This window comes from Mus musculus, chromosome 6 (assembly GCF_000001635.26).
Source record: "Mus musculus strain C57BL/6J chromosome 6, GRCm38.p6 C57BL/6J".
In the NCBI taxonomy this organism is placed as follows: Eukaryota; Metazoa; Chordata; class Mammalia; order Rodentia; family Muridae; genus Mus; species Mus musculus.
The window spans coordinates 29249970-29276845 of record NC_000072.6 but is presented as its reverse complement, the minus strand read 5'-3'; the positions used below and the strand labels follow the sequence as shown (position 1 = coordinate 29276845).

The 26876-nt window shown below is 44.3% G+C and overlaps 1 protein-coding gene and 1 long non-coding RNA gene across 3 annotated transcripts; one reads left to right on the top strand and one right to left on the bottom strand.

Annotated features, from left to right (window-relative positions):
- Positions 1 to 1396: 1396 nt before the first annotated feature.
- Hilpda (hypoxia inducible lipid droplet associated) lies at positions 1397 to 4358 on the bottom strand. 2 transcript variants are annotated; one of them, NM_001190461.1, is made up of 2 exons: positions 4238 to 4358; positions 1397 to 2196 (listed from the first exon to the last, which is right to left on the bottom strand). In NM_001190461.1, exons 1-2 carry the CDS (start codon positions 4272 to 4274, stop codon positions 1946 to 1948), a joined length of 288 nt encoding a protein of 95 aa, NP_001177390.1. In that variant the 5' UTR covers positions 4275 to 4358; the 3' UTR covers positions 1397 to 1945. The 2 variants fall into 2 exon arrangements, with proteins under 2 accessions (NP_001177390.1, NP_076005.1); NM_023516.5 differs by lacking the exon at positions 4238 to 4358 and adding an exon at positions 4036 to 4220.
- Positions 4359 to 11886: 7528 nt separating this feature from the next.
- On the top strand, positions 11887 to 26555 carry Gm40358. Its single transcript, XR_868828.2, has 3 exons — positions 11887 to 12029; positions 24990 to 25117; positions 26473 to 26555. It is a non-coding gene; the product is annotated as a predicted gene, 40358 (long non-coding RNA).
- The last annotated feature ends 321 nt before the right edge of the window (positions 26556 to 26876 follow it).

The following is a 26876-nucleotide window of genomic DNA, read 5'->3' as shown; positions in this document are numbered from 1 at the left end:
CTGAGTGGAAGCTCAGTGCTGGGCAAGGGCAGAAATGAGCACCCGGCATGTAGCTATAACCCCAGATCCATTAGGCTAGGGTGGAAGGATCCTAGGTTTCAAGGCCAATCTAGATTGCTTCGGGAGCTCTCACAGGCAAATGACATGCACCGTGCAGACATTCAGTAGCTGACTTAAACTGACAACAATCAAACAGCCACTTAGCTGGCTAAGCCATTGAGGAGAACAAGATGGCTAGGCCTGCAAGAATGCTCATTTAGACTGAGGCAGGGCGGGGAGAGGGCAGATTTCCTTTACAGAGTCCGACCAGTCACAAGAGCAAACAGTTCTGGGAGTGGGGAGGGGATTATGCCACAACTCTGTCTCATATAAAGTGGCATATAATCTGCAAAGGACCCAACTGTATGTTAACACATACTTATCTCCAGATTACTTATAATAATACCTAATGCAATGTAAATACTAAAGTTGTTCTGTTTTGTTTAGGAAGAAATGACAAGAAAAGGTGTCTTATCATGGACAAAAGAATAGTGGACATAATTTACAAAAAAAAATATATTTTCAGCGCTGAAAATAGTTTCCTTGGTAGAGTGTTTTCCTGGTACATATAATGCCCTAAGTTCAATCTTGAGCCCTTACAATCAAGATCTGAACCTACAGCTGGCTGAATCCATAGGGGCAACCATGGAGGGCCAAGGTTGAGTCTTGCCTAGGCTCAGATAACTGGCTGTTAGGGCAGGGTTGAAAGGCCCAGCCCGCAAGTTTACATTTAAACAAAACTTTTTGAGTTCAGTCTTGCTATGCAGCCCTAGCTGTCCTTGGAATTTCTGGCAATCCATATTCAGTTTCTAAACAAGGCCTTGGACACTTTCTTGCTCCTAAATTTGAAAATACTAAGTTTAGACAGAAGCTTACAGTCTTAGCACTTAGAAGGTAGAGGCAGGTGAATCCGGGGGACAAGGCCAGCCTTAGCTACCATAGACTATCTCAAGAGTAAAAACAGGGGGCTGGAGAGATGGCTCAGCAGTTAAAAGCACTGACTGTTCTTCCGGAAGTCCTGAGTTCAAATCCCAGCAACCACGCGGTGGCTCACAACCATCTGTAACAAGATCTGACGCCCTCTTCTGGAGTAAATAAATAAATAAATAAATGTATGTATGTAAAAATGGCCAAATGTAGTGGTGCACACTTTTGATCCCAGCACTAGAGAAGCAAAAGAGGCACCAGGTGTCTCTATGAGGCCAGCTTGGTCTACATAGTGACTACCAGGACAACCAGGGCTGCACAGTGAGATCCTGCCTCAAAAATAAAAATAGAGATAAAGCTTACTTATTATAGATTTAGGATTTAAACTTCCCCTTACTAATTTCAAGGGCAGGCATGTCAACAGGACAAACAGTGGAAACATATATATTCACATTTATTGCATTAGAAAAATTCATGTTTAAGCCACACAGTGGCTGGAACTCCCATACCCTAAGCAGGCCTGATCATCCCATAGCCCTTTAGACATTATATACAAACACATGTGCATTACACTGGAGAAAGAACTTAAATGTACAACTTGACCTGGACACTGGATAGTCCACCCTCTGTCTTCACAGTCAAACCACAACCCCTTTGATGCCATCCAAACAACTCTCAGGGAAGAGACTCAATGGTAAACCAACAGAAGATACTTAGGTCCAAAAGAGTCCTTTAGGACAGAGGTCTGAAACAAACGAAACCAAAATCCATTCTCCCAACAGCTGGAACTGGTACACCTCCATCCCAGAGCCACAGACAGCCCACTCACAGCTCTAGGGGAAATAGGCTCTTTTCCAGGGTAAGGGAACAGCCCTTCCAGGCCTAGTAAGAGTCCTTTGGAGACACTTGATGCTGCCTCCCGAGAAATGGAACGTGTGGTTGGACATGCTGAAGCTGTGATGCCTGCAGGGAGGGAGGTTCACTGCACTCCTCGGGATGGATGGTCTGGCAGGCCCTTAGGAGGCTGTGTGTTGGCTAGCTGACCCCTCGTGATCCAGGAGCTCCCGGGCAGTGGGCTCTCCAGTAAGCCTCCCAGAGACTCCATCACTCTAACAAAGATGGAAAGCAGGGTCAACATGATGCCCAGCACATAGAGGTTCAGCATGAACTTCATGGCGACGGTGCCCAGCTCCTTTGCAGGGAAGTAGAGCTGCTTTCTGCTGCTAGATCCTGTGAAGAAAGAAAGAAAGAGTCTGAGTTACTCTCAACCCTTGTTTTCTCAGGAGCAAGAGGAGGCCCTGCCGGCCAGGGAGACAGGGACAATGGCAAGTCCCCTCCCGGCATCACCTCCAAGCATGTGTGGTTGGAGAACAAATACACATGTTGTTGGGATAATTTCAAGAACACTGTTTACAACTGTATATCTTTACCTCTCCCTGCTATGTAGCCCAGGCTAGCCTCAAACTTAAGCAATCCTCTTAAGCGCTGGGCTTACAAGCACATTCCACACACCCAATTACTTTTACCCCTCTTTAAGACCACTCCCACCAAGCACAACGCACAAACCCAGTTACAGTGCCAGGACTTAACTTTACATCAGGGACGGATGGAAGTAGAAAGAAAATTGGGCGGGAGAGATGGTTCCATGGTTAGCACTGGCTGCTCTTACAGAGGACCAGCCGACACACGGCAGTTCACAACCATCTGTAACTCCAGTCCCAGGGAATCTGAAGTCCTTTTTTTGGCCTCTACACACACCCATGATGCACAGCAAACAGGATACAAAACATGAAGGCAAAATGCCTCCATGAATGTATATGTGTGTGTATTTCATGTATATATATAAAATACAAGAAAATGATAGGTGTGGCTGGTGGTGCATACTTGAGTTACACAGTGAGTTAAAACTATCATGGGCAACTTAGTGAGACCCTGACTCAAAAAGTAAAATGTGGAGCAGGGCAATGGTGGTGCACGCCTTTAATCCCAGCACTTGGGAGGCAGAGGCAGGAGGATTTCTGAGTTAGAGGCTAGTCTGGTCTACAGAGTGCGTTCCAGGACAGCCAGGGCTACATAGAGAAACCCTGCCTCGAAAAAAAAAAAAAAGTGAGCTGAAATATAACTCAGTGGTATATAGAGTGCTTGCCCACCCTAGCATAGTGCCCCAAGAATAAGAAATAGGGATATGTCCTAGAGCAAACAACCTGTCTAAGTTTCTCCTGTATCATACATCCAAGTTGATTACAAACTTTTTTGCCTCCAGAGACATGGTTTCTTTGTGTAGCTCAGGCTGTCCTAGAACTAGCTCTGTACGGCTGGCCTCGAACTCACGGAGATCCTCCATGCTTCTACCTCTTAAGGGCTGCGATTAAAGGTGTCCGCGGGCCTCCGCGGGCCGCCACCGCCGCGCCGCCACCACCACCTCCAGGGGATTTATAAACTTCTTGAATATAATATCGTCAATATAAACGATAAGGGTGACAAAAGCCTGTAATCCCAGCTATGAAGGAGGCTGAGGCAGAAGGAATGCATGTTTAAGGTTTGCCCGAGCTATAGAGAATGCAAAGCTAATTTGGAAGATTTAGTGAAGCCTTGTCTCAAAAGTAAACATAAGGGGCTGGTAGGTAATGCACCCCAGTGAGTGGTATAAGCTGTATCTAGCACATACAAGATTCTAGGTTCAATTCGGAGTACCACAAAACAAAAAGTAGCAAACAGAAAATAGCAAAGAGTCAAATCTAGTTAATTTATCCAAACATCTTTGAATGCTTTTAAATAGCTCAGGCACTCTGAAAGGTACTCTGGGCCACATGGTCGTCCTACAGACAAGAACTCAGCCTTCAAAGGGGCAGTTACTACACAACACTCTAAAGCGGTGACAGGAAGGGAAGGCTAAGGTACTTTGGTGAAACCTGGTGGGCAAACAAAGGTGGCCCATGGAGTTCATAGATTGGGCGACGCAGAGAGAGCCGGTGGAGGCAAAGCCCTGACTCGAACGCAAGTAGCCCGACCGATGGGACAAGGGATCCATGTCTCGGCCTCCGGCCTGGGGGGTCCTGGGCCAGTTACCTCAGAAGGAAAAGTTGAGAGACGGCTGCTCACAGTCACACCAGGTCGTGCAGGAGTAAGGAAGAAGGTCGGCTGAGTCGCAACGTGGAAGCTCCACGCAGGCACTGCTCTGGATAGAAATAAGCCCCAAAGACAAACGGACCTCCCAAAGCCCCGCCCCTTCTGGGCGAGGCTCCTCGGAGACTGCGCACGCGTACCGAACCTGCACGAGCTCGCCCTGGGGCACGTCCGCTGGCCATCCAGCCCTGCGTCAGCAGCGTCGCCGCAGAGTTCTCGGGGAGTCACGGAAAGCACGCGGCTCGCGGTTGATTCACTGCAGTCCAGAGTGAACAGCATGAGGTTCAGCCTCACCGGCCGCCTTCTAGAAGATCAGGAGCCAAAAGGCGCCTTTACCCCCTCCCCCATTGCTGGATGCAGTACTTGAAGTGACGCCCGGGCAGTGTGGGAAGGCCCCGCAGGAGTTCCTTCCTTCCGCCCTCCTTTTCTTTTCTTTTTTTTTTTTTTTTAAAGATTTATTTATTATTATATGTAAGTACACTGTAGCTGTCTTCAGACACACCAGAAGAGGGAGTCAGATCTTGTTACGGATGGTTGTGAGCCACCATGTGGTTGCTGGGATTTGAACTCTGGACCTTCGGAAGAGCAGTCGGGTGCTCTTACCCACTGAGCCATCTCACCAGCCCTTCTTTTCTTTTCTTCTCTTCTCTTCTCTTCTCTTCTCTTCTCTTCTCTTCTCTTCTCTTCTCTTCTCTTCTCTTCTCTTCTCTTCTCTTCTCTTCTCTTCTCTTCTCTTCTCTTCTCTTCTCCTCTCCTCTCCTCTCCTCTCCTCTCCTCTCCTCTCCTCTTCCTTTTCTCCTCTCCTCTCCTCTCCTCTCCTCTCTTCTCTTCCTTTTCTCCTCTCCTCTCCTCTCCTCTCCTCTCCTCTCCTCTCCTCTCCTCTCCTCTCCTCTCCTCTCCTCTCCTCTCCTCTCCTCTCCTCTCTTCTCTTCCTTTTCTCCTCTTCTCTTCTCTTCTCTCTCTCTCTCTCTCTCTCTCTCTCTCTCTCTCTCTCTCTCTCTCTCTCTCTCTCTCTCTCTCTCTCCCCCTCCCTCCCTCCCTCCCTCCCTCCCTTCCTTCCTTTGTTTTTTGAGTCAGGTTCTTGTAGTGTACCTGCGACTGTTCTCGAGCCCTCCCGAATGAAAGTAAAATATTTGTCCTGGCTTTGGTCTCGGCTTTTTACGGCGTTTGGACGGATCGCCTTGCCTTCAGTGGCTCCGGTACCCCGGGAGGGCATTGGATTTTAGATTATTTTTTTTTCTTTAAAAATAAGCTATTTTCTTTTAAAGTTGCCTTTTGCTTGAACTAGAGAGGGAGGAGGTCATGGTCTAGATTTCATACCTGGAAACTGACCTGCCTTACCAGTCACCTGCCGGCTCCAACCAACGCAAAGGAGAGGTGCTGACCCAAAGGGGGAATCTCAGAAAAGATTCCTGGGACAAGCCCTCAAGTGGGGAAAGCCCTCAAGAATTAGGGGCAGGTCTAAGTGAACACGATAGTTACTACAAGGAGGGGGGGGGTTGGTGTGCGTTCTCATGACTTCCAGGATGAGTCAATGAACCCTTGGGAGAGCCAATTCGATGTGTGGGAGAAGCCCTCGCCTCTAAACTAAACGGAATTAAAGGGAGGAAGCAAACTTCCGCTGTGACCTTTCCCCTACTTTTCAGGACATCGCATCTGTCACAGAGGGTGGGGGATGTACCTAGAAGAAGAGAGACGTGCTGGCAAGCACAGGAGGTGGAAATCAGTGTTCTGAGCAACTCATATCAGTTCAGTTTATGATTATACTGAAAAGTGTAAATACAGACACTGGGTAAAGTGTCTGTGCCCCCTTTACCCAGAATTCCACTTCTGGGAGTCATCCCTCAGGTAAACTCCCTCCTGTGGAGTAAGGACTCCAGCACTGTTCACAGTGGCAGAGGACTGAGAAAGCCCATCAGTATAGCCCATCAGTATAGCCAGCCCACCAGCTATATAAATCATGAGTGCATTCGTACAAGATTGCCATAAGCCAGGAAAAGAAAAGGCAGTCTGTACATATTTAACACAGTCTTCATGTTATTAAGAGAAGGTAAGTATAGGGGCTGGAATACGGACCGCTTATTTGGTCCAACACTATACCCATAATCCCAGTGCATGGGAGGTGGATGAGGGAGGACTACTCTAAATCAAGGCCACCTTCGAGTACCTAGCAAGTTGGGGGCCAGCCTGGGCTACAAGCAACACTGTCTTAAAATGGGAAGCAGGCAGATCTCTGAGTTCAAGGCCAGCATGGTCTACAGAATGATTTTCAGAATAGCAGTGCTACACTCAGACACCCTGTCTTGAAAAATGTAAAATAAAGGAGACAAAGATGACTTGTATATGCTGTAACATGGATGAGACTTTAAAAATGTTATGCTAATTAAAATAAACCAGAGCTGGAGAGGTGGCTCAGCAGTTAAGAGCAACTCAGGTTCAGTTCCCAGCACTCATGTGACAGCTCACAACTAGTAGTGGTGTTCACAGGTGGACAAACATACACATGTAAGTGAAACATTCACACAAAATAACAAAACAGACACAAACATTCCATTTAGGTGACTTGTCAGAATAGGTAAATCAAAACAAACAAAACTTAGAGACAACATAGATTAATGGTCACCACACAACAAGGTAGAAGGTTTTTTACATTTTTCACCCCTTTGGTTTCTGATACAAGATCTTGTTATATAAAATATGCATTAGGCTAGCCTGAAACTTTTGCCTCTGGCTAGAGTGTTGGGATTGAAGGCATGGATCACCATACCCATATACGGTTTCTTTTTCTGGTAGGTGAGACAATGTCCTGAAATTAGTAGTGATAGTTGCACAGTCTGTGAATGCACTCGAAACCACTGAATTGCATGCTTCATTTAAAAGCTGAACCTTGGACTGGGGATCTGGCCTTGTTGGTGAGTGTCTGCCTAACATGCTAAAGGTTCAGTCCCCAGCCTTGCACAAATCAGGTGTGATGGCACACACCTGTAATTCCAACACTGGGGACATGGAGGATGAACATTTCAGGGTCGTTTTTCTGATATATATATATATATATTTGGAGAATTTATAGGACCTTTTTTAGCTTATCTTCCCCAACCCTTCACGTGCACACACACACACACCAGAAACTGTGAAATTTGCTCCATGTATTATATTAGAATAAAGTCAGATTATTAACTTTTGCGTCAGAATCTTGCTGGCCAGTTCTTTATCTCTTCCTCAGTCTGCCAAGATGCTGTGATTACAGGCCTAGGCGATTGGCTCCTGACAAGAACATTATTTGTTTTGAAAAGAATAAGATGAGGACATCGTCAGATAACAGAAACAGAACCCATGGGCCTTTACAAAAGAAACCTCTGTTGTGTTTAAGAAAAAAAAAAAAAAAAAAACTGAGGTCAAAAGGAAATGAGCTGCCAAAAGAGAGTGGTTAAATATTTAGAAAACACATAGGTCCATCCAAATTATAGCAAGTCAAAACTATTTTTAATAATAATGATTAGTGTGGGAAAGTAAAGATACGATGAGCTAAGAAAAGCCTGGTAAACATTTAAGAAGGGAACAGGAAACTGGGTGTGGTGTTGAATATTTACAGTTCTAAGTGCTGGAGAGGCAAGGCCGGAGGACCAGTCCCATGTCAGCTTCAACTGTATGAGTTCAAAGCCAGCCTAGGCTTCTGGGGCCAGCCTAGGCTACTGGGGCCTTCTGTCTTTGTTAATCTTGATTACCAACTTGATGGAATTTAGAAACCCCATGGAAACAACACCTGGGTAAGTCTGTAAGGGAGTTCCTGGATTAGGCTAATTGTAGTAAAGGTCCCGGACTGAATGAAGAAAGCTGAAGGCCGGTGTCAATGCTGTGGATGCAGTGTTACCGACTGCCTTGTGCGCCTGCTGCCAATCTTTGCCATCCTGCTGTGATGGACTGGTACCCCCAAATTCTACCCCAAAATAAGCTTCCAAGTCGCCTTTGTCAGGATACCTTATTATAGTAATAGGAAAGTAACTACCACACTCTATTTCACAATGGTTTTGTCAGACGACTTTATTACAGTAAGAGAAAAGTATCCTACCACACACTATTTCACAGTAGGGGTGGAAGCCTTAGGGAACAAAGATGAAAGGGGAGCCAGTCTTTTTATTTGGAAGGGAAGTAGATATTTGCTTTAGACTTTTTTATATCTTCAAATGAAAGTACTAGTCAGGCTTAGTGGTATTTAATCCCAACACTCATGAGACAGAGGCAGGTGGATCTCCCTGAGTTTGAGGTCAATCTGGACAACCAAAACTACATAAAACCCCTCTCTCTAGAAAAAAAAAAAATGAATGAAAGAAGAGAAAAAAAAGAAAAAGAATAAAATCCTTAGGGTGGATAGATCTCATTCTTGCTCCCTATCTTGGAATTTTCAGTTTTCAAACCATTAAGTAGAGCAGAGCAAGGTTTCAGCTCTTCAGAAGTAGCTGGAGCAACCTGAGGGGCTGAGGCAGGGTATTACTGAAGCTGAGTGTGAAGCTAGATGGGTCACATCCTAACTAACACCAAGGAGACGGAGGTAGCATGGAGAATCTGGGGCCAACTCCAGCTACATATCCAGAACTAGCATGGGCAGGGATCAGGGGTGGAAGGAAAGAAGGAAGAAAATAAAAGAGGGGAAAAAAATCAACACTAAACAAAAAACAATTCCCCCAGCAGTTTCTGCCCTGGACAGGAGGCTGCGTGACCCAGAATGAAAAAGGTCTTCTGTCCACTGCAGGCTCTTCCATGTCAGGCATGTTCACTAAATGCTGGATGAGTGAGGCAAGGAATGATAGGGTCACATTCTGACCCTACCTGAAAGTACCCTACCTAAACAGCCCCTCTGTTTCAGTACCAGATTTGCCCCCCACCCAAATCCCCACTTGGCTTCACTGTCTCCCTAGTGCCCAACACCACCAACTCCATTTCTTGTTGACTACTTTCTCCTACTAGATTGTAGCTTTGTGAGAATGACGATTGTTCTGAAAATTGCTACATACCTGAACCCAGAACAATGCCTGGCACACAGGAGTTGCTTTTGTATTTGCTGAACCATATAAGTGAATTCGTTTTGTTATTTTTTATTTTTTTAAGGCAGAGTCTCACTCTAGAGCCCAGCCAGCCTGAAACTCACTATATAGCAAGCTTAGTTTTGAACTCCTCCATCTTTCAGCCCCCTGAGTGCTGGCGTTATAGGTGTGAACCAGTACACCAAGCTCTATCAGTATTTGTTATACATTTTATTCTGAGTCACATGATGATAATTTATCTTCCAAATTTCCCCACTGGTATCTGTTGTAGTTATAATCCACACCAATTTACTAATATTGTGAAAATTCACTGCCTGAGCTCTTTGTTTTTTTTTTACCCCCTTGATGTCCTGGGGATTGGACCACGGCCTTGCACATGCTAGGCAAACAATCTACCTCTGAAATCTGCCTGCGTGCCTGCCTTAAGTCTTGACCCAGTTTTTTTTTTTATCCCATCTCATGTGTTGTTTTTCCTGTACTTCATGAAATAGTGAGATGCTAGGGGAGGGAGAGGAAAGGCCGTGGCAAGGTGCGGAGAGCAGGGGAAAGGGCATCTAGAGGAAGCACGAGAGATGCACAGAGGCCACCCAATGTAAACAATGACTTCACCAGCCTATCTGGGTCAGTAGCCTCAATCCAGAATCTGGCTCTTTTGCAACTCAACCCAGAGCTGAGGTAAGTCACTCCTCCAGTTCTTAGTTTCTTCATAAGAACAGCTTATGTGGAGCCAGGAGCCCCATCACCAGCAGCAACACAGGCCCCTGTTCCCCAGATCTATTGGAGAATATTGGTGAATAGTGCAGTGTGGGAGAGAAACCAAGGTTCAAAATGACACCAGGATCTGGTGGACTCTCTCAGCAGGTAAAGTGCTCTCACCAAGCCTGTGGCCTGTATCAGTCTTTGGGACATACATGATGGAAGGAGAGGACTGATCCCCTCAAGTTGCCTCTGACCCTCACATGCACACTGTGCCACATATGTGACCACACACATAGTCATGTATGCACACATAATAAAAATGTACTTTAAATAAACCTCACCAGTCATCCCAGGGCACAAGAGGCCAAGCCAGAATAGAAGACTCATGAGTTTGAGGTCAATTTGGGCTATAAAGATATTGTTGGGGTAAACTGAGAATGAAAAAGAAAGGTCCTGTGTGTGTGTGTGTGTGTACACGCGCTTATGCACTTGTAAGCACAAATTTGCACAGGTGCCAGGAATTGGCATTGTGAATTTGTTTTGTGAATCTCACTGTGTGCCCTGGCTGGGCTGGAACTCATTACGTATCCATGTTGACCCCAAACTCTCAGACATCTGTCTGTCTCTGCCTCTTGAGTACTGAGATTAAAGGTATGAGCTACCACACCTGGCAAATGTGAGGTGTCTTTTTTTCAATTGCTCTCCAATACATTTATTTTATGCACATGGATGTTCGTCATGCACCATATGAGTGCCTGATGACCTCAGAGGCCAGAAGACGGCATTACATCCCCTAGCACTAGAATTGCACATAGTGGGACTTCAGATCAAACCTGTCCTCTGGAAGAGCAGCCAGTGTCTTAGCTGCTGAACCATCTCACCAGGGCAGAACTTACAACTTTTCAAAGACAGTCTCATATAGCTCAGGTTAGCCTCAAATTCAACAGGCATCTGAGGCTGGCTTTTGAACTCCTGATCTTCCTGCCTCCATCTCCTAAGTACTGGGAGTACAGGTGTGGATCATCAAGCTAGACTGACTTCAAAAACTACAGAACAATAAAATTAAAGTTTACTAATTAGTCAGTGCTCTACAATATCTTACTTGTCTATTAGACAGTTGAATTCAAAGTTGGGCATGGTAGTGTACACTGTAATCCCAGCATTTAGCAATCAGAGGCAAGACTGCTGTGAATTCAAATTCAAGATGGCCTGGTAGACCCTGTGTGGTGGGAAAAAAATGAAACAAAGAAGAAAAGAAAGCAAGCAACCTAACACAGTAACAACTTCCTCCAACCTTCTCTTCCCATCAAGTCAGAGGTTTATCCCAAGCTGACTTCAAGGTGTCTATGTAGCTGAGGCTGTCCTTGAACTCAAGATTCTCCTGCTTCCACCCCCGAATGCCAGAATCACAGGCATTAGCCACTGTGCCCAGTCTTTTTATTTGTTTGTTTTTGAAATCGGGTCTTCCTCTGTAGCCCATGTTGGGCTGGAGTTGTGCAGCCCAGGTCGGCTTTGAACTGTTTCAGCTCTGAGTTCTGAGAGTGCAGGTACGCCCACCATACCCAGCTGTGCTGAGGTCCGGAAAGTGAGAATGGGTGGATTTGGCAAGGTTATAGTTTCCTGAGTTTCCAGTGCTCTATTTTGAATGGCACTGTCACCTCTAGGGATCCATAGGAGGTTGGTTTCAAGACATTGCAGCTGCAGGTTCTCAAGTCCTGTCCATAAAATGCCATGGGTTTTGCATGTGGCTTTTGCACGTTCTTTTGAATACCTTAATTTAGATTAGTTATATGCCTACCCTCTGCATAGATTACACCTGTATCATATAATGCAATGAGAATGCTAGGTAACAATAGTAGCTACACTGTATTGCTTTTAGGAGATAATATTGGGGGGTTGGGAGAAAACCCATACATGTTCAGTATAGAACTTTGTAAGTATTTTCAATCCAAGGTTGCTTGAATCAAGGCTACAAAAGAGTGACGGTATTATTAAAAAGGAGGTAAAGGATGTTTGAAAGCAACAGCTTGGTGAAAAGCTTAGGAGAGATTCAGGAGGACTCCAATCTCTTCATCTCAGTGGAGGCTCCTGCACAGTCCCGCTGTGTAGGTAACGAAGAACCTATGCGGATGGAAGAGAGCCCACTGTGAGCTGCCTCCACACACACCCACTCTGCAGCTGCGGAAGAATGACCAGGTAGACCTTTCATACTCTTCTTGCCCCGAGTCACTGAAGTGAGAACCTGGGTGGAGCTTCCCTCCTACCTGTCATCTTGCCTTGGAAGCCACAGTCAGCTCTGAGCATGGGGGAGCCTGGGCTGACTGTGGACCAGGTCTGGGTGAACTACAAAAAGGCTTGTTGAGTGAGAGTGACTGTGGAAGTTCTGAGGAAAGCAGGCACCTTAGAGCACGGAAGTGAAAGACGTGGGTAGAAGTATTGGGGTGCAGTGGGGATTTCCTGTTTTTGGGGTCTACTTTCATTCATAATTACTACATCATGTCCTCTTTACACACACACACACACACACACACACACACACACACGCTGCATTGACTCACACTTGAACTTAGCTACACTCTGTCTTTTCCTAACTGCTTGGCAACTCTGTCCTAGCCAGATGCCCAGACATTTCTCCTGCCAGCTGCCTAACCCTGTGACTCTGTTCCAAGTTGGCTAGTGGAGGATGGAGGCTTGTCCTGCTGCCTCCTAACCCAGCCAAGGACAGAAGCTGGGGGAGGCAGAAAGAGGAAAGAGGGGCCAAAGAGAGGACTAAGCCAAACGCTTGCCCCCACAAGCTTGATGAACTGAGTTCAATCCCCACAACTGGAAGGATAGAGCTCTAAAGTTGTCCTCCGAACTCCACATGCACACTATAGCATGCCCCCACCCGCATCATACACAACAATATATATTATTAAAAGACGGGTTGGAGATTTAGCTCAGTGGTAAAGCCAGTAGAGCAGTTGCTTAGCAACCAGGCCTGGCTTGGATCCTCAGCTGGGGATGGGAAGAGAATACCCAGGCTCTTTGTTCTCCCCTCCCTGACAAACCTCCCTTTATTCTTGGCTTAGTAGTAGACTCTCCGTAGATATTTCCTGACTGCCTCAATGAAAGTGCTGCAGCCCTTGCTAAGTGTTGTGTGTCCGTTTACCCTGTCCCCTAGAACCTAGAGGCAGACAATGCTGTTTACTGTTTCTGGTTCTCAATTCTCCTTAACCTGAGTTCACTTGGTTATGTCATTCAGGGTTTATGTCTCTCAGCTGATGGGCATGTGCTGTCTAAAGAGCCTTTCTACTGCTCTTAAAGGGTATTACAGAGCTAGAAAATGCACAACAGTGGTGGGGTTATTTGCCCAGTATGTGTGAAGCTCTGGGTTCCAGCAAGAGCACGGAGGAGAAGGAGGAGGAAGAGGAGGAGGAGGAGGGGAGGGGAGGGAAGAGGAAGAAAAGAGTAAAGCAAAGGAAAAAGAAAATAATTAGGGGGACTGGTGAGATGGCTCAGTGGTTAGGAGCACTGACTGCTCTTCCAGAGGTACTGAGTTCAATTCCTAGCAACCACATGGTGGCTCACAACCATCCATAATGGGGTCCAATGCCCTCTTCTGGTATGTCTGAAGACAGCTATTGTGTATTCTTATACATAAAATAAAATAAATAAATCTTAAAAATAGAAAAGAATTAAGATTGTTCTGAGAGGTTTAAGATTTTTTTATTCTTATTATTAGTATTTTTATTTTTTTAATTTTTATTTATTTATTTTTATTATTGGCATTATTATTTTTAATTTTTGTTCTTATTATTTTAGACAGGTTATCACTATGTAGCCCCCATCCAGATGTCCTAGAACTCATTCTGTAGACCAGGCTGGCCTGGAGCTTGGAATTCATCTGCCTCTGTCTCCCAAATGCTGGGATTAAAGGCACATGCCACAACTGCTGGCTAACTCAGTGGTTTTAAATATCATGGACTTGTTCAACTATTACTACTAAATCTAGAACACCGCATCTTTCTCAAAAGAAACCTCACATTGGTTGATGTCACTCCCTACACCCCTGTCTCCTGGCTTCTGTCAACCACTAATCTACTGAGTCTTTTTAGATATTAAGATCTGCACACAAGTTGTGAACACTTTACCTAGACTGAACTTGTCCATCCCATCTAAGTCACTGATGCCCAGTCACTCCCCAGCCTAGAGCATCAAGCATACCAAGTCTCTTAAGAGTTAAAGGTCAGCCTGGGTTATATAGCTCCAGACCAGCCTGGGCTACAGAATGAGAGTAAGTGAGAGAATAAGACTTTGTCTCAAACAAAACAAAAGCCAGCTTTTTAAAAACTCAGGGTGGGAACTCTCTCCAAAATAAGTTGCTTGATGGGCAGTTGATCCATCCAGCTCAGAAGGCACTCCGAGTCTGTATGTTAGGACAGGTGTGTGTATACTGTAAACCTTTGTACCTGTCATGGCTCAGAGGTGTTGACATTCTTATTGTCTTCGTCACTCCTTGTGACCTGTAAGGTCTGGGATAAGGACAATGGCTTTAACATGGTACAGGTCTCTGAATCAATAGCATATGATGCTGGTGGTTTTGCACCTGAGACCAAGTGTAGCTTATCACCACAGTAGATTTAGGTTCTGGCCTGGAGTATAGCTCAGTAACACAGTCCTTACCTCATGTGTTCAAAGCTCTGGGTTTCCTGAGCACTTCTAGTTTTTCTCAGCCAGACAAGAAGGCAAGTCTCCATTTTCCTCATTCCTGAAGCCCACACACCTTCCTATAAAAGGGGTGCACTCTGAAAGCTCCCAAGTGTCTCCCGAGAAGACTTAGTTTATGAGGCCCTCGGAGGGAAAAGATAGAAATCCAAAGTCTTTCCAACTTCTAAAAACAAGTCAAGGACCAGTTAGTATCCAAGTGCAATAGCCAATCCCACAGTGGCCAGTCCCTAGAGTCATATCACCCGACTGATCAAGGACAAATATTTTTAGGTGCCAGACAGGACAGAAAAAAAATGCCAATATCATCAGATTCCAAGGGTTGTCCTCAGCCTGCTCTTGAAGTCGGGCCATCTGGGCCTTCCAGGGTAAGCCAGACAACAGACCTTGTGCTGGGGATAGCATACAGTGACAGGGATTGCCTGTAGTAGGCCAGGATGGAGACATCTCAGAAGCCCGCAGCAGTTCCTTGTAGAAAACGAAGGCATCTGGGACCCTGCGAAGTAGGAGACACATCCCTCCAGGGGACCTGCCATCTGAAATAAGGGACTGCCTGCAGTAGGCCAGGATGGAGACATCTCAGTGGCCTGAGGCAATTGTTCCTATTTCTTCTAATCTTAGCCCTGGACAACGGCTGTATAGATTTCATTTGTGCATGACTGCTTTTCAGTTGGTCTTGGTGTGCATAATTATTCCATTATATCTGACTTTCTTACTTCTTTCTCCTTTTGCTCTGGCGAATTCTGTGAAAATAAATGTTCCTTGATGTAATGATTCTTAAACAATTAAAAAATTGAGGCATGGGCCAGGTGCATGCTGTATGTTCTCATCTTGGAAACAATGTAATAACTGCACAATGGTAGTTCCAGATTAATGCTTGATTGCAAAGAAAGTTTGAAGAAATTATTAGAAAATTAAATAGAACCAATAATAGGACCCCAAGAAAGAAAAAAACTATTGACGTTATGAAATGTTTTGAACATTTGAGAGTGGTTCCTGGATAAGCAAGTATAGAATATGTAAAATCTTATATTAGTAAAACTAAGTCAAAACACTGGGACTCTTAGAAAGTCATTGTGTGCAATGTGCAGAAGCAGAAAGCTAGCAAAACTATTGAGTTAGGGTTAACTTGATTCTTTCTGGCCATTGCCTGGCAACTTTGTCCAGGTTATTTATCATTAGAGCTTCACAAGAAAATGCAAGTAGCTGACCTCGGAGCTCTGTGCTCTGAAGTATATTATGTTAAAGTTTAAATAATGATAAGTTTGCAATTATTATTATTTTGGCTATAGGCCTGGGAATAGGGAAGCTTGAAACTTTGGGGGACAATTGTAATTCTTGATTCTTTGTGGGATGCGATTATTCTTTTGAATTTGACTTGGCAATGATTATACAATGTCTTTTTTTCTACCTGCTTTTGGAGTTTCAATAAAAGACTGGGGCAAGAGAACGGCAAGAGAGTGAGTAGAGAGCATGCAAAGAGTGAGTGAGGAGTGTGAGGTGAATGTGGAGAGTGAATGAAGAATGAGAGAATGAGAGAGAGAGAGAGAGAGAGAGAGAGAGAGAGAGGGAGAGGGAGAGAGAGCATGAGAAGAGCATGTGAAGAGAGAATGTGAGGTGTGTATAGAGAGTGTGTGTGTGAGTGAAAGGAGATTGCATGTGGTGTGTGTGTGTGTGTGTGATGTGTGTGAGAGTGAAAGGGGAACGCACAGAGGTGTGTATGAATGTGAGAGTTCAAGAAAAGAAACCACACAGGAGAAAAGCAGAGAGCACAAGAGAATGCAGAGTGTGTGCAGCCTCAAGCTGCAAACAGGTAAGAGAGAGAGAGAGAGAGAGAGAGAGAGAGAGAGAGAGAGAGAGAGAGAGAGAGAAAGAAGAAGGAGGAGGAGGAGGAGGAGGAGGAGGAGGAGGAGGAGGAGGAGAGAAGCTTTCAGCCTTGAAAAATTGCCTGTCAGCTTGTACCCAAAAAAGTAGTTCGTGTATATTTATTATGGGCCTTCCAGATATCCCTGCTTCCAGCTGAGAACTCCAATCCTGTGTCGAGGCTGGACCCTGACAACCCTGCTCTGGGCAGAAGGTTGCCTCTCTGGTTCTCTCCTCTCCCTGGCATCACTGTCTACCTGTAGTTGGGTTTTTCTCTTCCAGGACTAATTGTCACGCAGTTCCCAGTAAAAGCACATTGCTGCTTCCAAAGCAGGGAGGTCCTCTGTGCGAGAGTCCCGGTTTTTCTGTCTATACCCCTCTGCAGAGGACATGGGACTGTCCCATCAAACTGTGCAGCTATCTCTCTCTCTCCTGACCTCCTTCTCATCCAAAACAGGTTTAACCCAGTTCTGCAATTGAGCTCTCCTGAAACAGGACAGGCAGAAACCTTATTTATGCTTTAAATGAAAGCACCAAGAGTTAACTATTTTGGAGAAGAAATTTGGGATGAGATAATAAATAGGGGGCATTAATTTGGCATTGGCTCCCAACATGGCCCCTAATCCTTTGTTTTTGTTTTTGACATAAACTATCCTGAGTCTCTGATCTCTTTATTCTGCTCCCTAAGCATTGGGGTTACAGAGATTCCCTACCATGCTCAGCCAGTACCCTAATCTCTTACTTACATTTTTTGGGGGTAGGGTGGATTTTTTTCAGTCCCTGGCTACTGCCACATGCAATGCACAGGTGCCATCATGCCCTTCCTGATGAACACCCGGAGGAAGTCCCAGGGCTGGTGGTTGGTTTTAGTCTTGTGTTGACTGTTGAAACTTATTTCCTGTATAACTATGATTTATCATTTGTATCATGGAAAAGGAATGAAAAATAGTGAGTAAGTAAGTCTTAGAGCAACTGTGACAACCCCAGCATGTGGCAAGGCACAGGTGCAGTAGGCTAGAGAGCAGGAAGGAAAGTGGAAGTAATTTCTACAAAATATATACATTTCTGTTTAACATGGCTACACATTAGGAAACAGCAGTAAAAAAGAGAGAGGATTTAATAATAGATATGTGAATATCTACGTGAATACAAATTTGATTGTGAAAATGTGAAATATTAGTATTACATTAATACTAAACTATTAAAAATCATATAATCACATTGTGAAGTGCCTATGAGACAGTTAGAGATGGAAAAATGCCACTTCATTTTAAGGAAATGGAGCATCCTACTTCTCAAAACTCACTCAGTAGCCCCGTACTTCACCTTGGACTGGAATGCTAACATATTCATCGCTATTTATCTGCATTTCAAGATAGAGTTAGCCTGGGTTAGAGAGACCCTGACTAAAAAAAAAAATCAATCAATAAACAAAACAATAAATGAAATTAAAACAAACACAAACACCAAACCATGTCTCATATAGTCCTGACTGGCCTCAAACTCACTGAGCAACCTTGAGCTTCTGACACTCCTGCCTCCAGCCCTCAAGTGTTGGGATTGAAGGCATGTGCTACCATGCCTGACTTAAGGAAGTGCTTCGATGGGACCCACCGCTCCCCTTCCGTTTCTTTTCTATCTTTACTCATCTCCTTCCCAGTTCTTCCCCTAAGACCCACCCCTTTCACTGGGTGCTCTTTGAACTGATTATCCAAAAAGAAAACCCAAGTCTGGCACAGGCATAATGAATGGTACATGCCTATAATCTAAGCATTATAGAAGTTAAGGTATGTGGATCTCAAGTTCAAGGCCAGTCTCTATCACAAACAAACAAGCAAATCAAACTGTCATGGCATCGACGGCTAGCCCTATACACTTGTCTATCTTAGTGACGATATCCTATAGAGCCCGGGGTGCATGTCAGAGTCGTCTGATGACTGAAATGGTGCCTACAGCCATTAAGGCAGAGCTTTGTCAAGTTGGATCACTACAGCTGGAGGAGACATTTGGAGACTGAACTACTTGTCCTGTAGGGCTCTGCCTCCTTCCATGGGCCCCATTATCTACAGCTCTAGAGGCTTGATAGTACCACCACCCTTAGACGATAAAACTGTGTGTCTTATCATTTAAATTGATACATGATTCACGTATATACAATAAAATATTTTGACAAAACTATTACATATTGTTATAACTCACTAAGAAGTGAGTTATAACAATATGTAACTATCAAACTTATGAAAAAATTAACACATTATATTTAAAATTATTTTTTGGATTTAATTAGTATATATATGTGTGTGTGTGTATATATATATGTATATATATATATATATATATATATATATATATATATGAGTGTTTTGCCTCTATGTGCGTATGTGCACCATGCCTATGCCTAGTGCCCTTGGAGGTCAGAAGAAGATATCATATCCCCTAGAACTAGAATTATGGGTGGGTGAGCCACCATGTGGGTACTAGGAACCAAACCTGGGTCCTCTCCAAAACTAGCCAGTGCTTTTTAGAGCTGAGCCATGTCTATAGTTCCAGACGCATACACATTTGTTAACTGCTATTCATTCTGGTGAGAAATCAGCCTGCCACGCTCGTGGGGATTGCTTACTGTTTGCTTGGTTTCTCTCATATCTAATAGTTCACTTGGGGATTTAATGGATGGCAGCAGGTAGTGGGGGTGGGGAGATATAGAGTCAGCTCTAGGGCAGTGAGTTAGGAGATTGCAAAAGGTGTGAGTCACCAACCTTAACCACCTGCTGCCATCATCTTCCCACAAGAAGACAGCCATTAGCGGGGCTGAATTTCTTAGTCTCTCCATCCACGTGTAGCTGAAAGTAGTGGTTTCCAATAACTTGGCCTGGATGAGGCTCTCCTCTATACTTACTGACTGGGTGACCCTGGCTGAGTTCTCTTTCCTTCCTGAAACTCAGTTTCTCTTTAGTTTTCTCTTAATGAAGGTGACAGTGTTCACCCTGAAAATGACTTTCTTGTTTTAAGATTGTTTTAAAGACAAAGTCTCTCTCTGTAGTCTTGGATGTCCTGGAACTTTCTAGATGGACCAGCCTGGCATTGAGACCAGGTTTTGCCTCAGCCTTTCAAGCTGAGACTACAGGTGTGTGTCATTATGCCCGGCTATAAAGTCACTTTATTTACTTACTTTGAACAGAGCAAATGTAGATTTTTTCCCCCTAAGGAAGGACGAAAATGTATTCCCAAAAGTGGGAGAGGCTTCGTGAGAAGAATATCCTAAAATGACTTTAAATCAATAACAAAAAATTAATTTTATTTTATGTTTATTTTATGATCATTTTTCTCCCTGAATTTATGTCTATATTCCATGTGCATGCCTGGTGCCAATGGAGGTCAAAAGAGGGTATCAGATTCCCTGGAACTGAAGTTAAGGGTGGTGATAGGCTGCCCTGTGGGTGCTGGTGCCCAAACCCAGTGTTCTGTAAGAGAGAACTATTCTTAACCACTGAAACCAGGCTCACAGCCCAAAGCATCTCTCTGGCTCCATCCATGAGAACCTTAAGATTACAAGGCTGGCTGTGCTGGTACCAGTCGACAATCTCAGCACTCCAGTGCTAGAAGCAGGAGAGCAGAGTCCAGCTCCCCCTACACACCAAGCTTAAGGCCAGCCAGGGCTGTGTGAGACCCCGCTAGTGGGGGTAGGGTACGGGACAGAGACGCAGCTTTTGCGCTTGTATACTCATGGCCCTGTAAAACCTTCTTGGGTACAAAGGGTTCAAGAGTAAACAAGGAGTGAAAAGACTAAGTTGGAGGGACAGGTGGCAGTGGTGACCACCTCATCCCGTGGGCTTTCCTAGGAAGGCCAGAGTGACCTCGAGTAGAGTTCCAAAAGATCAGAGGAAACAGAACCCATTACTCAAGGCCACGTTCCTGTGCCCTCCAGGGGCAAAGTTTCCTCCTCTGATTTTAATTAAGTTTCCTGTTTCCTTAAGTTAGTCCTCAGCCATGAATCCATGTTTGGGGTTTTGTTTTGTTTTGTTTTGTTTTGTTTTTTCCACTTTATTTTTTTTTTCCCAGTTCTAGGCAATCATTTTACCACAAAGCTACATCCCCAGTCCCTGTGTTCTGATTTTGTCTTTGGGAAAATAAGTTACAATGAGAGAGTGAGATTAGTGCTGGAGACAAGTCATATGTACACAGTTGCTCGCTCCAGCGTTTGCTGGATGTTGCACTGGCTGCTGCTGAAATCAGAAGGAAGGCAATGCCTTTTCTTTGCAGCTTTTTAAATGTAAGTTTATCTGTTTTGAGACAGGAGCCTATGCAATCCAGGCTGGCTTCGATCTTGATATGAAGCTAAGAATGACTTTGAAAGCCTGATCCTTCTGCTCTAACCTGTCACACCCTGGGAGTGCAGGCTTGGGGCATGATTCCCTCACGGTTTTTCTGTTCCTAAGCCACTGAAACCTGATTTAAACAGCTCCGGGGGAAATGAAATCACTTGGCTTTTCAGTTATCCTGGAGCAGCTGGGTTACATTAAGATTTTAAGATATAGGCTGCAGTAGTGGCCCAGCAGTTAAGAGCACATGCTGCTCTTGTAAAGGACCTGAGTTCAAATCCCAGCACCCATGTTGTACAAGTCACAGCTTCCTGTAACTTCAGGGGCTCTGACATCTTCTAGCCTCCAAGGGAATTTTCTCTCTCTCTCTCTCTCTCTCTCTCTCACACACACACACACACACACACACACACTATTAAAGAAAAAGTACATTTTTAAAAAAGATTTATTTTATTATTTATCTAAGTACACTGTAGCTATCTTCAGACACACCAGAAGAGGGCATCAGATCTTATTAAGGATGGTTGTGAGCCACCATGTGGTTGCTGGGATTTGAACTCATGACCTTTGGAAAAGCAGTCAGTGCTCTTACCCGATGAGCCATCTCTCCAGCCCTGAAAAAAGTACATTTTTAAAAAGAAGTAAAAAAAAAAAAAAATATGGTGGTAGCTTTGGGGATCCTTATAAGGTATATAAGGTTGTGTATAAGGTTGGTTTCCTAATTCTGATGGATAGCAGACAGCAGGTCTGTGAGTTCCCACACATATCACAGCAAAATAATGTCCTGCATTGCTGGTGAAATGCAAATTAATGCTATTACGTTGGAAAACTACTTTCTTGCTCCTTAAAATGTTAAACACACCATATGATCCAGAAGCTATACACTGTTTTATAAGGGGTACATTTATTGCCTAAATTACATCTCAATAATATCCTTTGAAAGAATGTCTGTGCTCCAGCCATGGACTTTCCATCCCTGCAGGAAATCTATTTTGATTTTTTGATTTTTTTTATCTCCACTGCAAAGAAACCACTTGTAACAACCCTGATACATCCTAGGAAGGAAAGGGGACATTTACACTCACATGCTCAGATGCACACATTTATTCTTTAAAAACCTGTGGAAAGGTTTGTTGGGTCAGGGTCTTTGGATTGGTTTTAAAATTTGTTTTACTTACTATAGTTGTATTTATCTTATTTAATGTACCTGAGTGTTTGGGATGCATCTTTGTATGCACACCACACACCTGTCTGCTGCTCACTGAGATCAGAAGAGGCTCTCAGAGTCCTTGGAAGTGGAGTTATTTGATGCTTGTGAAAACGACTCCCTGTCATCTGCAAGAGCATCAAGTGTTTTTAGCACCTGGGTTTTTTTTTTTTTTTTTTTGGTTGGGTTTTTTTTGGTCACTGTTGCCTTTTAAACAAACAAAGAAACACCAGCAACGGAGCCAGAGTCTTATGTAACCCTGGTAAATTGGCTAGGTATTTTCAACTTGACACAAGCTAGCATGGTCTAGTAAGAGGGAACATCAATTGAAAAAAAAATGCTTCATGGATAAATGGTCACCATCGGATTGCCTAGAGTAAGTCTGTGGGTCATTGTGTTGATTAAAGGTTGTTGTGGAAGGGCCCAGTCTACTGTGGGTAGTGCCACCCCTGTATTGGTGGTCCTGTGTGGTATAAGGAAGAAGGCTGAGCTCGCTACAAAGCAGCAGTAGGGACACAGGCCGAGCACAAGCCTGCTGTGGAGCAGCATTTCTTCCTAGTCTTGGCTTCATCCCCTTCTTCCCTTCTTCTGCTTCGAGCTCCTGCCCTGATGACTGACTTCCCTTCGTGATGGCTGCATGAGCTCTGTCTCCTCAGACGTGCTTTTGTGGAGCTACTCATCACGACAGAGAGCAAACTGAAACACCAGGCTAGAGCTCACTGTGTCATGTACTTGTGAGCAATATTCCTGCCTCAGACTCCCAAGTGCTGAGATTTTGTTTTGAGACACGGTTTCAGGCAGCCCAGGCCTTGTTGGAGTAGGCGTGTCACTGTGGGCGTGGGCTTAAGACCCTCACCCTAGCTGCCTGGAAGTAAGTATTCTGCCAGCAGCCTTCAGATGAAGATATAGAGCTCTCAGCTTCTCCTGCACCATGCCTGCCTGGATACTGCCATGCTTCCGCCTTGATGATAATGGACTGAACCTCTGAACCTGTAAGCCAGCCCCAATTAAATGTCCTTATAAGAGTTGCCTTAGTTATGGTGTCTGCTCACAGCAGTAAAATCCTAAGACACCCACTAATTACTTTATGATTTATTTTATGTGTATGAGTGTTTTGTCTGTAGTATATATATACCAAGTAGATGTCTGCTACCTTTGGGGTTCAGAAGAGGGCGTGAGATCTCCTGAAACTAGATTTGTGAATGTCGGTGAGCCATCTTATGGGTGCTGGAAACTGAACCTACATCCTCTGGAAGAACAATTCATGCTTTTAACCTCTGATTCATCCCTTTAGCCCCTTGAAATCTATCCAAATACAAAACAAACAAAAAACCCACTGCCAACAAAGAACAAACAAAAAAACAAATTTTTGTACCCATTCTGGTCTGGTGAATACAGTTACTCCCATGCTCTGAGCTTGTCATCCCAGCTACAGCAGCTGGAGGTGGAATTCCTAGGGTATGTGGCAGCTTTATGTTTAAAACATTGGAAACTTGCTAAACTGTTTCACAAAGTAGCTATATAACTACATCTTTATTTCACTTTAAACATTATTATCTTGTGTGTATAGGTGTTTTGCCTGCATTTATGAGTGCCTGGTGCCCAAGGAGGCCAGAAGAAAGAATCAGATGCCTCGGGATTGGAGTTACAGTTGGGAGCCATCATGTGGGTGCTGGGAATTGAACCGAGTCCTTTGGAAGAACAGCCATTGCTTTTAACTACTGAGCCATTTCTCCAGCCCTATTTCATTAAATCAATTAATTTGTTTTCAAGACAGGGTGTCTCTCTCTCTCTAGTCCTAGCTATCCTGCCGTAGCTTGCTATGTAGATCAGGCTGGCCCCAAACTCACAGAGATTCTCTTCCTTCTGACTTTTGATTGCTGGGATTAAGGGCATGTACCACTGTGCCTGGACCTTTAATATCATTTTATATGTATGTGTGTGCGTGTGTATGGTGAGGAGGGAGGAAGGGGTGTGGGATGTTGGACATGTGAGTGCCAGGCCCACAGAGGCCAGAAAAGGGCATCAGAAAAGGGCACCTGAAGTTACAGGTGGGTGTGCTGGGAATTGAACTCAGCAACTCCAAAGTAGCAATGTGTTCCTAACTGCTGAAGTATCTTATTAGCTCCCCCAAACCTCCTAGATAAAGTCTTGTTATGTAGACTGGTCCTAAACTCGCTATGCAGCCTCCTCTGGTCTAGAATTTGAGAGGATCATCCACTCTTTGAGACAGACAAGTGACAGAAACAATTTAGCAACCTTGGGCTCTGACTGATTCAGGTTGTGCTTGCCACAGGTCTTCAAATAGTGCACTTGCTAGTTTATAGTTCCTTTATCTGCCCTTACTGTTCAGACACACACCCCTCTCCAAAAAAAAAAATGCACCTAGCAACCTCACAAGCCCCCACATAGAACCAGACTTCACATACTGCTTTCAATGAACAGTGGAGTAATTTTCTCCTCTCATTCTATTGTATGTGGAGAATGGAAAGGCTCACCAAGCCCGAGCTGGTTTCGGATTCATGTGCATGCAGGAAGGCCAAGCTGTGTCCTCAAATGAACTTCTAGGGAAAATCCCATACCATCTTATGCCTGTGCTCAATTTGGTGCGCATGAAATTGAAATCAAATGCATTACAGGAAAGCAAATATGAAGCAGAACAATGATTTTCTTACCAAACCTATCAATCAGAGAACCCCATGAACTGCACTGCTAAGCAACCAAATTCCTCCTCCTCTCAACCCAATAAAAGGAATCCAGAAGCAACAATTGATGCCCTTTCCTATCTTCACTCATGAGTCCCATTGTCAGTTTTGGTAGTTTGTATATTATATAGTTTTGATAGCTTGTTTCTATAATCTGCAATATTATTTCACTTCTTGGAAACTTTGGGAATCTGTGTGAACTAGAGTTTCCAGAACCTGGAAACGCCTAGCCTAGACTCTGGCCACCTGTAATGTCTACCCACCATGCCCCACCATCTGACCCTCCCCCACCCCTTTTAAAAGATTTCTTTACTTTACTTCTCATGTATGTGTGCTTTGTTTGCACATATAGGTATGTGCCAAATGCCTGCCTGATACTCGAGGTGTTGGAAGAGGATATCGGATCCTCTGGAGCAAGAACAGAAAAATGCTCTGAACAGCTGAGCCATCTCGCCAGCTTGCAGTGTCTACTTACTCTTTGTAAGAATTCCTTCCATTCACTATCATGTACCAGGTCTCTGCTTTTCAAGTGATTTTAGTCACCAAGTCACCAACTATAACATGTTCTATCCATTTTCTTTATTTATCTAATAAATAGATGTACAAGGTCCTGGGTTCAATTTTCAGCATAAAACCAAATAAACAACAACAAAAACCTAACAACTTCAGTGAACAAGTTAAAGAACAAATTTGATAGATTGAAAGACAAAAAGCAAAAGACCAAATGATTTAGTTTGAAATCAGTTTTTACAGAATGTCTGTCATTGATCATTCCAGACACAATTGATAAATTTAGCTCACTGCACCTCTTAGAGGTATTCTCTTTGTTCAGTTTCTACTAACTTTTGGATAATCCCAGCTTTCACTTGCCCATTGTTGTTAATTTTGCCAATGACACCCTTCTATGGCTACCTGGAACTAACCCCTTAACAGCCTGGCACATAAGAACACAGGCCAAGTCGGGCAGTGGTGGTGCACGCCTTTAATCCCAGCACTTGGGAGACAGAGGCAGGTGGATTTCTGAGTTCGAGGCCAGCCTGGTCTACAGAGTGAGTTCCAGGACAGCCAGGGCTATACAGAGAAACTCTGTCTCGAAAAACAAAAACAAAAAACCTGAGGCTGCTTATTTTATTAAGTTTGTATTTTGTTCTATCTAACCTGTTCTTTATCTTGTACACTGAAATTCTCTTAGGTTGTTTTTACCGTTGTTTATTTATTTTTGTGCTGACAATTGACCCAGGTCTTTGAATATCTTATACATGCTAGGTGTGCATTCTACCGCCAAGTCACACCTCAGTCTGCTCCCTCCACTGAAGGTGTGTGTGCGTGTGTGTGTGTGTGTATGTGTGTGTATGTGTGTGTGTATGTGTGTGTGTATGTGTGTGTATGTGTGTGTGTGTGTGTGTGTATATGTGTGTGTATGTGTGTGTATATGTGTGTGTATGTGTGTGTGTGTATGTGTGTGTGTGTATGTGTGTGTGTGTATGTGTGTGTGTGTATGTGTGTGTGTGTATGTGTGTGTATGTGTGTATATGTGTGTGTATGTGTGTGTATGTGTATGTGTGTGTATGTGTGTGTGTGTATGTGTGTGTGTATGTGTGTATGTGTGTGTATGTGTATGTGTGTGTGTATGTGTGTGTGTTCCAAATCGTTGTCAAAACCACAATCCAAGTGATGTTATGAGGACATCAGTTCTTTTGAGGATTCAGACCCTTCACTAAGTACCCACATGGGGGAATGTCCTGAAGCCATAGTTCCTGATATAGTGGGAACAACTTAACCGCAGCTTCAAGGGTGTCTAGCCACTAAGGAGCGTTCTGACCTTCAAAACACAGACACCAAGACACGGCTGGAGCTTCCCTTTGTATCTAACTTGCCGTCTGTAGATGACTATTCACCATGCCTGACAACCTGAGGTCCATCCCTGGGACCCACAGAGCAAGAAGAGAAAACAGATTCCTGACAGTTGTCCTCTGACCTCCACTGGTACACTGTGGTATATGCTCTTATGGGTATGAGTGCATGCATACACAAACACATGAGGGAGGGAGGGAGGGGCTGAGGGAGGGAGGGAGGGAGGGAGGGATGGGGAGGGATAAGGAGGGGTGGGGGAGGAGGGAGGGAGGAAATGGCTCTTTAAGCAACAGCTCTAACTCACAGTTTAGTCGGCTGCAATTAGAGGCTCTAGAGGAAGATATGAAAAGGCCACAGGGACTTGCTCATGTTCCTCAGTTGGCTT

Coding starts and splice junctions, on each gene's coding strand:
- Hilpda (NM_001190461.1), bottom strand. CDS start 4,274: ATGGCCAGCGGACGTGCCCCAGGGCGAGCTCGTGCAG. Junction 2,197..4,237: donor CCCAGGGCGAGCTCGTGCAG/GTTCGGTACGCG, acceptor CTTTCTTCACAG/GATCTAGCAGCAGAAAGCAG.